The 12,959-nt window shown below is 66.3% G+C and overlaps 2 protein-coding genes across 3 annotated transcripts; one reads left to right on the top strand and one right to left on the bottom strand.

The window, feature by feature from the left end:
• Nucleotides 1-1,024: 1,024 nt before the first annotated feature.
• On the bottom strand, nt 1,025-4,750 carry LOC116959785 (fibulin-7-like). Of its 2 annotated transcripts, none has more exons than XM_032985364.2 (8): nt 4,435-4,750; nt 3,812-3,968; nt 3,475-3,645; nt 3,158-3,283; nt 2,885-3,007; nt 2,649-2,786; nt 2,412-2,550; nt 1,025-1,734 (listed from the first exon to the last, which is right to left on the bottom strand). In XM_032985364.2, exons 1-8 carry the CDS (start codon nt 4,501-4,503, stop codon nt 1,374-1,376), a joined length of 1,284 nt encoding a protein of 427 aa, XP_032841255.1. In that variant the 5' UTR covers nt 4,504-4,750; the 3' UTR covers nt 1,025-1,373. The 2 variants fall into 2 exon arrangements, with proteins under 2 accessions (XP_032841255.1, XP_032841256.1); XM_032985365.2 differs by having other exon boundaries at nt 3,812-3,965.
• A 1,838-nt stretch (nt 4,751-6,588) lies between these two features.
• LOC116959786 (C-type lectin domain family 18 member A-like) lies at nt 6,589-12,146 on the top strand. Its single transcript, XM_042797716.1, has 12 exons — nt 6,589-6,840; nt 7,807-7,898; nt 8,475-8,699; nt 8,794-8,891; nt 9,306-9,427; nt 9,516-9,623; nt 10,501-10,593; nt 10,738-10,844; nt 10,989-11,118; nt 11,195-11,291; nt 11,392-11,483; nt 11,595-12,146. Exons 1-12 carry the CDS (start codon nt 6,651-6,653, stop codon nt 11,630-11,632), a joined length of 1,392 nt encoding a protein of 463 aa, XP_042653650.1. The 5' UTR covers nt 6,589-6,650; the 3' UTR covers nt 11,633-12,146.
• Nucleotides 12,147-12,959: the final 813 nt, after the last annotated feature.

Genomic DNA, 12,959 nt, shown 5'->3' with positions numbered 1-12,959 from the left:
GAAACCTGTGCAAAGCCACATTTGGGGTCCCTAGATTGTCTGGGACACCTCATGTGCAGGACTAAATATTTACCCTTGTAATCCTCTACTTTGCATCTCAGCCTCTCTCCTCACTCGGCACAGGCCAGCTGCGGATTTTCGTGACGCAGCACAGCCCAGCCCGCAGCTCTCCTGCCCCCGGGGAAGCTTTTCCCCCTCCTCCAGCAAAGCGGCCGGGCTGAGCCCCGGGAGCTGGCGAGCAGAGCCGGTGGCAGTGCCGGCCGCGGATGCACAAGGAGATCTTTATGAGCCGCCTGCGGTCTGTGCACAGCGACTGCTTTGTGCGAGGGGCACTGGCACGGGCCGGCCAGACGCTCACCTAAGAAGGCTTCTGTGTGCGGAGGGAAGGGTGTCCCGGGAGCAGCATGTCCTTCGCTCGCTGTCCCCAAAGGCCCCCGTCACCTTTTCAACCTCCAGCTGCTGGCGGCTCTCCCTGCGCAGGGCTCTGGCCATGCTGGGGGTGCCAAGGGGTGCCCAGGGAGCGTGGGGGGGCTGCACCTCTTTTGTCCTCGCTGCCCACCCTCCCTCGAGTCGGGAGCAGGGGGGCAGCTCGAGCGCTCGGCGAGCTGTGGAGCTGCAGCTTTGACCGCCCGAGCGCTCGGCTCCTGCCAGAGCTGTTGCAGAGGGAAGTCTGGCCGCGAGGAAGAGCGGCCCCCGGTCGCTATTCCCTGCTCACCCCGTGCCTGGGAGCCCCGCTGTGCTTTCCTGGCACCCGCCGAAGGGGCTGGGGACAAGCCTCGGTGGTGCAGGGCAGCACGTTCAGCCCATCTCCCTGTCCTGTGTGACCCCTGGGAACATTGGTGCTGGGAGAGATGGGGAGACTGTGTGATCCTGGGTGGGGCTTAGCAGCTCTCCTGGCACCCCAGCCTCTGCCAGGGGACCCTGCTGTGACCACAGCCCCCCCCCAGCTCGCCCCAGCAGCCTTGCCCAGGGGGCACGGGGCTGCTCCCACACAGCAGGCATAGAGCAAGGAGGACACCCTTCCTACAGCCACTTTTCTTTTATTAGAGGTTACAAGATACAAGGAGCCAGACCTGCACGCCACGTGCCATCGGCTCGCTCTGCCATGCCCCTCTGTGTGCCGTGCGGGCAGAGAGGAGGGGGGCTGGCAGAGGCTGGTCCAGGCTGGTCCCCCCATTGCCTACAGGGGTTTTCTTGCAGCCTTTGCGACGGGCACCGCTTCTGCTGCGGTGGCTTTGCCCTACCAGCCATGAGCAAGCATTACGGGAGAGGGATGTCTCCAGTGGGAGAAGAACTGGGACCACAGAGCTGAACCCGCTCCATCACTCCCCAGGAGAGACCCAGGAGAGACCCACGCCCACCTCCAAAGCGGATCAAAACTCGTATGGGGACACAAAGGCTGTGACCTTGAAGATGTGCTTGCCCAGGAGGACCTTGCGTGAGAACTCGCTCATCTCCAGGTCCACCTCCAGCGTGGCTGGCCCCGCCACAGGGCTGGTGAGCACCAGCTCTCCCGTTTGCCGGTCGGAGCGCCGCACGGCAAAGTCGCCCTGGCCCCGGCTGCCCATGATGGCAAAGCGCAGGCTGTCGCCCACGAAGCGGGTGGTGGACATCCTGAAGAGGACACGGGGCACACTGCGGTTGGCCTGGAGCGGCAGGTAGTGGAAGGAGATGGAGGTGGCGGCCAGGCGGCAGGCTTGGCTCTCCATGGGGCAGGGGTTCCTCTCGCATTGGCTGCCAGGAGAGAAGGGGTACCACCGCTCAGTGCCGTGGTTTGGCTCTCAGGGAGCGGCCCGCATCCTTGCGAACGAGCCTAGCCCATGCCACAGGCAGCATCCAGCCGCAGTGTAGGTCCTGTGGCAGAGCGACCCAAGGCAGCCACATCCAAGTGTGCGTGGCATCGCATCTCTGTCCCATCCCTGCTTCTGCTGGACAAATGCCAGGCCTTGCAGGGACGCAGCTCCGAGTCACGCTCTGAGGCTGGGGATGGAGCTGGGCTCAGATGTGCCTCCTGCTGAGGAACTTGCCTGGAGCAGGGACCTTCCTCTGCTCGGGTGGCTTCTGCTCGGCCACAAAGCGGTTTAGTCTCAAGACCAGGACCAGGGGGGTTTTGCCTGCTGGGTGGGAGCCGACAGCACTGCATGGATGTGCAGCAGAGGGGAGATGGCGTCATTCCCCGCCAGGCTAGGGGAGTCGTGGATAAAGCCACCACGTATTGGGGTGCTCCCGCCCAAACCCGCAGCCGCCAGCATCCTGAGACACCCAGGCACCCCACAGGGCAGTTGGCTTCCAGCGCTGGCTGGCGCTCTTCCTGCTGCCCCTGGGTGACACGGTATGGTCCCCAAGGCACCGTAGGGCCCATCGGGTGGGGGAGAGAGCGTGATGCAGCCCGAGCCACGCGCGGTACTCACAAAGCAGAGGTCTTGACGTAGCTGGTGTTGTGGCGCGGCGGGGGGCACTTGGGGCGCACGCAGCGGTGGCCCCCGAAGGTGTTGATGCAGAGGTCGCCCTGGGTGCAGTTGTGCTGCTTCCCAGCGCACTCATTCACGTCTGCAGATGGGCGTGGGGTGAGCGGGGCCATCCCCGCTGCTCCCCGCCGCACCCCTGGTCCCAGGGGATGCTCCCTGCCCTGCACCCACCGCCCTTACCCTCGCAGGTGTTGCGGTCAGCGTGGAGCAGGTAGCCGGGGGGGCAGAGGCAGCGGTAGGAGCCGGGGAGGTTGAGGCAGTCATGGAGGCAAAGCCGGGTCTGGGGGCTGGACTGGAAGAGCTGGCACTCGTCCACATCTAGGGGGGACAGAGCGGGGCATGGCCGGGGGTCCTGTAGCCACTGAGCCTCGGTTTCCCCCCCCCCCCCTTCTCTGCCATCTTCACCCCCTTTTTACCGTGGCACACGCCGCCGGCTCGCATCTGGAAGCCGGCGTCGCAGCTGCAGCGCCGGGAACCCGGGCGGCCCTCGGCGCAGCGGGGCTGGCGGCTGAAGGAGGAGTTGCTCAACGTCACCCAGTCTGCGGCGGGAAACGGGTGTCACGGCTGGGGTGGGGGGAACGGGGAAATGGGTGGGGGCTGAGGTCCCCGGGGGGCTGCCAGGGGAAGGGGAGATGGGTGCCGTCCCCCTGAACATCCCCGTCCTCCGCAGCCCAAACCTGGGCACCTACAGGCATAGATGGGGCTCTGGCAGCTGGGGCCTGACCAGCCCCGGGGGCAGAGGCATGTGTAGCTCTGGTTGCCATCCACACAGGTCCCGCTGTTGGCACACGGGTTGCTGGAGCAGTCGTCAATACCTGGGGAGAAGGAGCTCGTGAACACCAGCTGGAGAAGCACATCCTCACCCCATCCTGCTGCCCAGCCTCGGTGCCCATTGCTGCAGCCTCTGGGCTGATGCCCCGGAGCGATGGGACCCCGCGGCTCGGGGTGACGAAGGAGCCCCCGGGCAGGGCTGAGCCCGTGACGCCCCGACCCCGCTTCACTTCACTTCTGCAGGAGGGCTGGGTGCCGCTCCACGTGCGGTCGTGCCGGCAGGCGCGCGTCTCCGAGCCCACCAGCCGAAAGCCGGCGTCGCAGACGAAGTGAACGTCGTGGCCCACCCGCGTGCTCCGGCCCAGCATCCGCCCGTTCGGGGGCACCGCCGGCTGCGGACAGGTCTCTGCGGACAGACAGACAGACAGACGTGGTTGAGGACAGGCTGGAGCCGACCCCAACCCCGGCGAGGAGCTGGGGGTCCCTTGCCCAAGCTGCTCGCCGGAGGTCTGGGGGGCCGAGCTGGCCCCGTGGGGATGTGACGCCCGCAGCGGTGGCCCGGCCGGGGTTACCGTTGCGTTTGGTGGCCTGGCTCTGGAGGCGGCTCTGGAGGAGGGAGAGCTGCTGCCGGAGACCGCGCGTGCCCCGCAGGTGAGCAGCCTCCTGTGCCGCCAGCAGCTTCTGCATCTGCCGCACCGCGCTGAGCGCCTGCTGCTGGCTCACACACTCCTGGGGGGGGGGACACAAGAACATCCCCCCCTCACCTGCTGGGCTCCCCCCCGCCACCTCACCGCAGACCAGAGGGGACCCTCCCAAGGGTTGGGGTTGGTTTGGGTGCCCTGCCCTGGGCGGAGCCCTTTCCTCCCCCATCCTGGTGTGCCCCTGCTTCCAAATCCGCTCCAGCCTGAGCCCCTCTACCCAATCCTGCCTCAGCACTTGGATGCTGAGGAGCAGCTCGGATGCCCCGGGTGGGTTTAGCATCATCTCACTGCTGCAGGAGAAAAGAGAAAAGCCCCTCGGACCATCCCCCCCTGGCCCTGGGCAGCTCCGTGGGCCCCGTGGCCGTGCTGTACCCCGCCGCAGCGCAGTGCCAGGACGCTGGGGTGTGAGAGGTGGGTGCTGAGAAACCCCCCAGTGAAGGGTCTGCAAGGGGGCTGGAGGGGAGGGGGGGGGGGACACACACGAGGGTCCTTACCTGGGTGCCACCGAGGGGCAGCTGCAGGATGCCCAGGGCCAGCCAGGCTGGCAGCAGGACGAGGAGCATCGCGCCGGGGCTGGCTCCGGCCACGCAGGCTGCAGGGACGAGACGCCGGCGGTGCGGTTCTACCCGCCTCGCTCGCAGCTGCGCTCCTGCGCTCGCCGGGATTTATCCGCGGCGCGTGCCCGTGTGTTTGTTGGTTTTTCCCCTGGCTGAGGCCGAGCGGTAGGAAAGTTTCCCCTTGGCACGGGCGCCAGCCTCTCCCTTCCCTCCCCGCACATCAGAGGCTTTGGGGCCTTTCATGTCGCAGGGCCAGCAGATGCTGGGGCCAGGCGGTGGCTGTCACGGCTCTTGCTGCAGTACCGTCGGTTCCGGGCTCCCCTCACGGCTCCCCGGCACGCAGGGGTGCAGGATGAGGCTAATCCCGTGTTTTTGCTAAGCGTGGGAAAGTCTCCCGGGAGAAGGGATGGCGTCGGCATCGGCCCTGGGGTCCGGATCCCCAGTGGGGCTGGGGCTGCTGAGAAGGGCAGCCCGGCAGCACTGTGGACTCGGCACGGCTCTGCTGGGGTGGGCTCAGCTGCAGCTGGAGCTTCGAGGGGGACCCCAGGGCTCTGCTACAGCCTAGAGTTGGGGTGCAGGTTGGCATTACGATCAGCATTAACATCAGGGTTCGGGTTAATGTTAAGGTCCGCATTAGGGTTAGGGTTGAAGTCAGCATCAGGGTTAGGTTAGAGTTAGGATTAGCATTGGGGTTAGGGTTGAGGTTAGAATTAAGGTTAGGGTTGGGGTTAGCATTAGGGTTAGGGTTAGAATTAGGGTTAGGGTTAGAATTAGGGTTAGATTTGAGATTAGAGTTGGGGTTAGCATTAGGGTTGGGGTTAGCATTAGGGTTAGGGTTAGAATTAGGGTTAGATTTGAGATTAGAGTTGGGGTTAGCATTAGGGTTAGGGTTAGAATTAGGGTTAGGGTTAGAATTAGGGTTAGATTTGAGATTAGAGTTGGGGTTAGCATTAGGGTTAGGGTTAGAATTAGGGTTAGATTTGAGATTAGAGTTGGGGTTAGCATTAGACTCACAGTTAGGGCTAAGGTCAGATTTCACGTTTGGGTTAGGCTTATGGTTAGCATTAGGGTTAGGGTTAGAATTAGGGTCAGATTTGGGATTAGAGTTGGGGTTAGCATTAGACTCACAGTTAGGGCTAAGGTCAGGTTTTGTGTTTGGGTTAGGCTTACGGTTAGTGTTAGGACCAGTGCCAAGGGTTCAGGTCCATATGAACAGGAATGTTTGGATGAGGGTTGGGGATTTGGGATTTGGATTAGCATTAGGGCCAGGGTTCAGGCCAGGGTTAGGGTTTAGGCTCCGGGCGAGGGAACTGGAGGCTTTCAGAGCTGGATTTCTGCTGTTATCCAGCTCAGCCCCTATAGCTGGCAGGTAGGATGCTCCCGGTCCCTCCCGCCCGTGACAGCCCAGAGGAAGGGGCATGGCAGCTCATGTCTGCCCCCCACCCACCCCCATGCAGGGATTCCTGAAGCCCACACATCTGCCCTGTGCCAGGGGAGCACCCCCAGAGCCCCCTGCCATGAGTGCTGGGAGCCCTACACTGGCGCAGAGCCATCAGGGTGCTACTGATGCCCTCAAGCACCCCAGGCTCCCGGACCCCAGCTGAACCCCAATTGCCTGCTGAGATGTGCCCCCCCTCAAGCCCAGCATCTCTCCCACCGCCGGCCCCCCAGCCCTCACATCCTCCCACCCCATAACCACGCTGCCCAGCTCGCCGGAGCGGGTATTTGGCTTCATGCCCGCGGTGGTGTGTGTTACCTCCCCGGCATGTTTAATTCATGGGGCAGGAGGAAGGCGGGCAGCAGGGGCCCCCTTAGTTGCCCCCAGCCCCCTGGCATCCAATCCAACCCAAAGTGGGTGCCGTTTGGCACCCCCACTCCTGCCTGCCTTCCCACCCCAACCTGGGGCAGGGCACGGGGGGCTGACCCCGCTGCGGGGCATCCCAGCAGGGCTTCAGCCCCGCAGCCCCGGGAGTTGTCTGCCGTGTTCGCACCAGCGAGCAACTGTTTTGACAGAGCTATTACTCACCCGTCAAGCTTTTGTTCGAGCTGACCAGCGGTGCCTGTCTGGAGTCCTGAATAGGATCAAATCCTGCAACCAGACACACACACGAGCACGCACAAGCGCGCAGGAGCGTGCGGCCGAGCTCGCCCCGATGCCAGGGCTGCTGCGGGGCGGCTCGCCTCTCCCAAATCCTCCCTCCGGAGCCATGGGGGTCTGGTGCCCCCCCATCCCAGGCACCTGCATGAAGCTCTGGGTGCTGCTGGTTTGCAGCCTCCTGGCGTGGAGGGTGGGTGAGACAGGGTCGGATGCTCCAGAGAAGTTGCCCGCGCTGGCTCCGGGAGGTAATCAGGAGAGGGTCTGGGGGGGGGGGAGTCTGGTCCCAGCAGCAGGGCTGGGGGGCAGCTGGCTTGGGGAGGGGCAGGGGGGGACCCTGAGCACCATCCCCTGGGGCCAGGCCAGGCGGGCAGGGGGGCTGGGTGGGTGTTGGGCACCCAGGGATGACAAGGGGGTCTCGGTGGGTGATGAGGGCTGGGGATGGAATGGGATGGGTCTGGGAGGGGGGGGCATGGGGCTGGTGATGGGATGGAGCCAGTGATGGGATGGGTCTGGGAGGGGTCTGGGGCTGGAACTGGTGATGGGATGGGGCTTGGGGGGGGGTCTGGGGCTGGTGGTGGGATGGAACTGGTGTTGGGATGGGGCTTGGGGGGGGTCTGGGGCTGGTGATGGGATGGAACTGGTGATGGGATGGGGCTTGGGGGGGGTCTGGGGCTGGTGATGGGATGGAACTGGTGATGGGATGGGGCTTGGGGGGGTGTCTGGGGCTGGGAAGGGTCTGGGGCTAGTGATAGGATGGGATGGGGGGGTGGTCCTGTGGCTGGTGATGGGATGGGGTGGGGAGGGGGTTATGGGGCTGGTGATGGGGCGGTAGTGATGGGTCCAGCCTGGTGGGGTCTGGGTGCTGGCAGCACAGAGGCTGGGGAGAGGGGGGGAGAAGGTACATTCCTGGCAGTCTCAGCCCACCCATGCGAGACGGGGGCTCAGCAGGCTGGACCCCCTGGCCCCTGCCCCTTTTGTGCTCGCAGCCCAAAAGCGCTTTTTTCTCTCCCCTCGAGTCTCCATGGAGACCCGGGTGCCTTCTCCGTATCCCCGGCTGCAGCCAGATCCTTCCGGGGGTCGTGGGAGCGGCCGATGGCTGCTGCCGTGGCCCCCTCCTGAAGGGTCCGGACGCAGCCAGGGGTAGGGGGAAGGCACTTACACCCCACAGACCCCTTGGCCCCAGCCCCAGCCCCTGCTGTCCCCCCCTCCAGCTCTCAGCATGAAGGAGACCTTCCTGGTGCTCTCGCTGCACAACAAGCTGAGGAGCAAAGTGCACCCCCCTGCTGCCAACATGCAGAAGCTGGTGAGCACACACACACCACACCCCCCCGCCTTTCCGTGGGTCTTCCCCCACCTTGGATGTCCCATCCACCTCCCACTCCATGCCCAGGGAGGGGGGCAGCCCACGGGTGCCACGCAGTAGTTCATTAACAAGCTAACGAAGCAGAAGAGCTGGCGGGGATGGGGCCCCCAAGGAAGGACGTGCCACCAGCACTACCAGATCCAGCACACACCAAGGGCAGGGCTGATCCCTCGGGGACCCCCGTGGGGTCCCCCATGCCCCCTGATCTCTGCCCCCCTCCGCACACCGAGGGCAAGGCTGCTTCCTCAGGGTCCCCTGTGGGGTCCCTCGCATCCCATGTTGACCCTGGGTATCCCCCCAAACCACCCCACACCTGCGCACACCAAGGGCAGGGCTGGTCCCCTTGGGGTCCCTCGCAGCATCCCCCCATGTCAACCCTCTGATGTCCCGCCATCACCCCCCTGGACTTGACCCCTTGGGTGGTCCCCAAACCTGCCACCCGTCCCCAGCAGCCCCCTGCATCGGGGGGGGGGGGAACCCCTCGGTGGGCTCATGGTGCCGGCCTCATCCCCGCAGGAGTGGGACGAGGAGCTGGGGCGACTGGCCGGGGCGCGGGCAGCCAGCTGCCTGGAGGGTCCCGCTCCGCCGCTGACCCCGCAGCTGGGCTGGAGCGAGACCCTGCTGCCGGCGAGCGCCGGGGGCTTCGCGGCCGTGCTGGAGCGCTGGTTCGCCGAGGCCCGGCGTTACGACTACGGGACGGGACGCTGCACCGGGAATGCCACCTGCCACCATTACACCCAGGTAGGTATGGGGGGGGGGGGGCGGGGGGAGGCTGTCAGGGTGGGGTTAGGGGGGTCCGGAGGCTGGGGGACAGCGGTGACACGCTCTCTCGCAGCTGGTGTGGGCCACGGCGGGGCAGCTGGGCTGCGGGCGGCATCTCTGCACCGGCGGCCGGGGGCCCCGCCAGGCCTTCGCCTGCGCCTACTCCCCGGGGTAAGGGGCTGCGGGGGCGGGGCCTGCGCGGGAGGGGGCGGGGCCTCGGCGGGAGGGGGCGGGGCCTCGGCGGGAGGGGGGCGGGGCTGGGATGTGTGGGTGGGGCGTCAACCCTTTGATGGCCCTGGGGTGGGCGGGGCTGGGTGGAGCCCTCCCCCTGGAGTGGGCGGGGATTTTTTTTCCCGGGGGTGTGTCCAGCTAGGGGTGGGCTGGGATATGGGGGGGGCGTGGCCTTGTAACGGGTGTGGGCGGGGCTGCGGGGAGGGAGTGGGCGGGGAGCTGCTATGGGGGGGGTGTGGGTGAATGGGAGGTTGGCGGCGTGGGCGGGGCCTCGCCCCGGCGAGGGGTGTGGCTTGGGGCCGCGGGGGCGGGGCGAAGAGCTGGGCCACCGCCTCCAGCTGCCGGTGGCCCCAGGGGCAACTGGGAGGTGGCGGGGACGCCCGTCCTGCCCTACAAGCGGGGGCCCTGGTGCTCCCTCTGCACCGCCGGCCTCTCCGGCTGCTTCAAGTCCTGGGACCACGGCGGCGGGCTCTGCGGTGAGTCCCCGCGGCCCCCCCGGCCCACGCGTGGGCCCCGGCCGTGCCGCGGCCCTCGACGCCCACGCCGCCTCTCCGCTGTGCCCAGAGGTGCCCAGGAACCCCTGTCGCATGAGCTGCAGGAACAGCGGGCGCCTCGACATGGGCAGCTGCCAGTGTGCCTGTCCCCCCGGCTACACGGGCAGGTACTGCCAAGGTGAGAGGCACGGCCTTGGCCCCCCTCGCCCCCCCCCCAAGACGCGTGGGCATGGCCAGCGCACTGCGGGCGTGTGCAGTGTCGGTGCGATGCACAGGGTCAGTGCAGCGTGTGTGTGTGTGTGCATAGCTGGTGCAGTGTGTGTATGCACAGGGTCAGTGCAGTGCATATGTGCATGGGGTAGGTGCAAAGCGTGAGCGTGCGTGGCCGGTGCGCTGCATGTGTGTGCGCGGCTGGTGCAGTGCGTGCATGCACGGGGTCAGTGCAGTGCACGTGTGTGCAGTGTTGGTGCAGTGCACGGAGTGGGTGCAGTGCCTGCATGTGCATGGCCAGTGTGGTGTAGGCATGCGCAGGGTAGGTGCAGGGCATGCACGTGCACGGCCAGTGTGCTGCGTGTGTGTGCATGGCCGGTGCAGTGCGTTGCATCCATGTGCAAGGCCGGTGCAGTGTGTGTGTGCAGTGTTGGTGCAGTGCGTGCATGTGCGTGGCCAGTGCGGGGCGTTGTGTGGGCGCAGTGTCAGTGCCAGGCATGTGTGCACAGGGTGGGTGCAGAGCATGCGTGTGCATGGCCAGTGCGCTGCACGTGTGTGTGCATGGCTGGTGCAGTGCACGCGTGCACGGGTCCAGTGCAGTGCAGGCACATGCAGCGTCGGTGCAGTGCATGCACGGGCACGGCCGGTGCAGCATTCTGCCCTCGTGCACGTAGTGGTGCAGCACTTTGCATGCACCAGCCCAGCCCAGTGCCCACGTGTGCACGGCCCGTGCAGTGTGCGCAGCCCAGTGCCGTGCCCAGTGTGCAGTGCAAGCTCAGCTGGGGTGGGCAGGGGGTGCTGAACACCCCCCCACACCAGCAGCTAATGCAGCGCCTTGCCCGCAGTGAGGTGCAGCGGGCAGTGCCTCCACGGGAAATTCCGGAAGGAGGAATGCTCCTGCCTCTGCGACGTGGGCTACGGCGGAGCCGAGTGCGGCAGTGAGTCTGCACCCACCTCCCTGCACTGCTTCGGGGTCACAGCAGGGCTCTGCAGGCCAGGACCCCCACAGCGGGGCTGAGGGTCCTTTGGTGGGCCCGGCTCCGCTGGCGCGGGGACCCACTTGCGCCTGCCTGTGCCCCCAGCAAAGATTCGGTTCCCTTTCCACGCCTGCGACTTGAGGATAGACGGCGACTGCTTCATGGTGTCCCCTGAGGCCGACACCTACTACGGAGCCAAAATAAAGTGCCAGGTGAGCCCCCCAGGGTGCTCCCGGCATCCCTTTGCAGCTGAAAAATGCCCCCCCCCCATGCTCGCAGCCCCTCCGTGCTGCTCTCTGCTGCCTGGTGTGGGTCTGGGCTGTGTGTGTGGGGCTGATTCATTCCCTTCCCCGCAGGAGAAAGGGGCGATGCTGGCCCAAATCGGAAACCAGAAAGTCCAGGACATCCTGGCTTTCTACCTCAGCCGCTTGGAGACTGGCAACAGAGTGACAGACACTGATTTTGAGACTGGGAACTTCTGGATTGGTGAGTGATGGAGGTAGGCAGGATGCCGGGGTCCCCAAGGTGTGGGTGGACGTGCCACCCCGCCTTGTGCCCCTAGGTCTCACCTACAAGACGTCCAAGGCTGCCTTCCGCTGGGATGTGGGTGAACCGTCCTCCTTCACCAGCTTTGCTTTTGGGCAGCCGGACAACCAGGGGTAAGTGCCCGCCGGATCCGGAGGACACCCGACCTCTGCGTGGTGTCACCACCGCGTCACCGCGTTGGGGCTGTTTCACCACCCTCCCACCGGGGCACAGGTTCGGGAACTGCGTGGAGATGCAAGCGTCGGCTGCCTTCAACTGGAACGACCAGCGCTGCAAGACCCGAAACCGGTACATCTGCCAGTTCGGTGAGTGAGACCTCCCGCAATTTCCTGGGGTGCCAACCCCCCGGCTCTGCACCAACCCTGCCTGTTTTTCCTGGCGTGGGGGGGGCACTGATTCTCCGCGTCCCACCGCAGCCCAGGAGCACATCGACCTGTGGCAGCGGGACCCCTGAGCCGGCAGCCCCGGCCAGCGCTGGCTGCTGTGCCGAGCCCGTGGCTCGGGAGGACTCCAGTGCTGTGCCAAGCCTGGACCGTGGGGGACCACCCCCCCAGCTCCCCCCTGCAGGGGACGGGGGGGCTGAGGGCACCCACGGCGCTGGGACCCGGCGAGACGGGCGCGCGCTCTGCGTCAGCGTCCCCGAGACGGCGGCTTCTTCTGCCCCTCACCTTCCTCCGTCACCATCACGCTGCGACAGTCCCCAGGGTAGGGAGATGCCCCCACCACAGCCAGCTCCAGCAGCATCCTTCTGATAATTTGGCAGCCGGGCTGTGTCCGGACCACGGTCCTGATGCGATGGGAGGCCAAGTGGGGGGTTCTGGGGGGCGCAGACCTTGGCACTGCTCCTGGCCTGGGTGGGGACCCCCCCAGCCTGGCACCATGGGTTCCTCACCGTCCTGGTCCTTCATCTTCACCCAGTTCCTCACCATTTGCTGGGTGGTTAATAAAGACCCTCACTCCTTTGGGAAGAGCTGTTTGTCTCTTTTTCCTCCCCCAGACCCACCAGAGTGTCCCTCTGCCGTGGCCCGCATCCCGCCCGCGCTGGGTGGCACCTCCAGCTCCATCCCTGGAGCGGGTGCTGGGGTCGGAGGAGGCGGGAGGTCATGTCTCCAGCACCCTGGGGGTGTTGCGGAGGGGTGGCGTTGACCAAGAGCTGCTTCTTCCAGCCCCAGGATGGCCCCGAGCCCTGGTACCCCGTGTACTGGGCACAAACCCATGCTGTTGGGTGCCTCTGGGAGGGGACACGCCACCGCCATCCCCATGTTGGCACCCCGCTGGGACTTTCCAGCTGCAGAGTGACTTCCCTCGGCTGCCTTCCTCCCTTCCGCACAGCCCGCTCCGGCGCGGGGCTGGGGGTGGAAGGTGAAATGTCCCCAAGCCAGAGTGTTGCGTGCCGGCTGCCGGTGCCCCCGGCTCCGCGGGGGGGGAGGCAAAGCTGGGCCCGCAGCTCTGGGGCGAGGTGGGCAAACTGGGGGTGCCACCGAGCTCCAGCAGGCCGGGGGCAACCCGGAGGAAGAAGACGGAGGGAAGGATGGAGGATGAGGATGGTCCAGCACAGCCGCCACGTCCATACGGCTGCATCCTCGGGGGTGGGAGAGCCCCCGGCCCGGCGGGGCTGGGCTGTGATGCTGTAACCGAAAATCGGGGCGCCTGGGGTGGGGGAGTGAGGGGGGAGGGGGGGACGGGCGTGGCGGGGCGGGGCTGCTAGCCCCACCCACCCACCCCCGCCGCGGTGGTGCGGCCCGCCGTTCCCCCCCCTCCGCTCGGGCGGCGGTGGTAGG

This window comes from Tyto alba, unplaced genomic scaffold (assembly GCF_018691265.1).
Source record: "Tyto alba isolate M040663 unplaced genomic scaffold, T.alba_DEE_v4.0 Super-Scaffold_26, whole genome shotgun sequence".
Taxonomy (NCBI): domain Eukaryota; kingdom Metazoa; phylum Chordata; class Aves; order Strigiformes; family Tytonidae; genus Tyto; species Tyto alba.
The sequence above is the reverse complement of the archived record's forward strand: the minus strand, read 5'-3'. Positions and strand labels throughout refer to the sequence as shown.

Coding starts and splice junctions, on each gene's coding strand:
- LOC116959786 (XM_042797716.1), top strand. CDS start 6,651: ATGCCAGGGCTGCTGCGGGGCGGCTCGCCTCTCCCAAATCCTCCCTCC. Junction 6,841..7,806: donor GCCCGCGCTGGCTCCGGGAG/GTAATCAGGAGA, acceptor CCCCCCCTCCAG/CTCTCAGCATGAAGGAGACC. Junction 10,845..10,988: donor GAGCCAAAATAAAGTGCCAG/GTGAGCCCCCCA, acceptor CCTTCCCCGCAG/GAGAAAGGGGCGATGCTGGC.
- LOC116959785 (XM_032985364.2), bottom strand. CDS start 4,503: ATGCTCCTCGTCCTGCTGCCAGCCTGGCTGGCCCTGGGCATCCTGCAG. Junction 2,787..2,884: donor AGCCGGCGGCGTGTGCCACG/GTAAAAAGGGGG, acceptor TGTCCCCCCTAG/ATGTGGACGAGTGCCAGCTC. Junction 1,735..2,411: donor TACGTCAAGACCTCTGCTTT/GTGAGTACCGCG, acceptor CTCTCCTGGCAG/CCAATGCGAGAGGAACCCCT.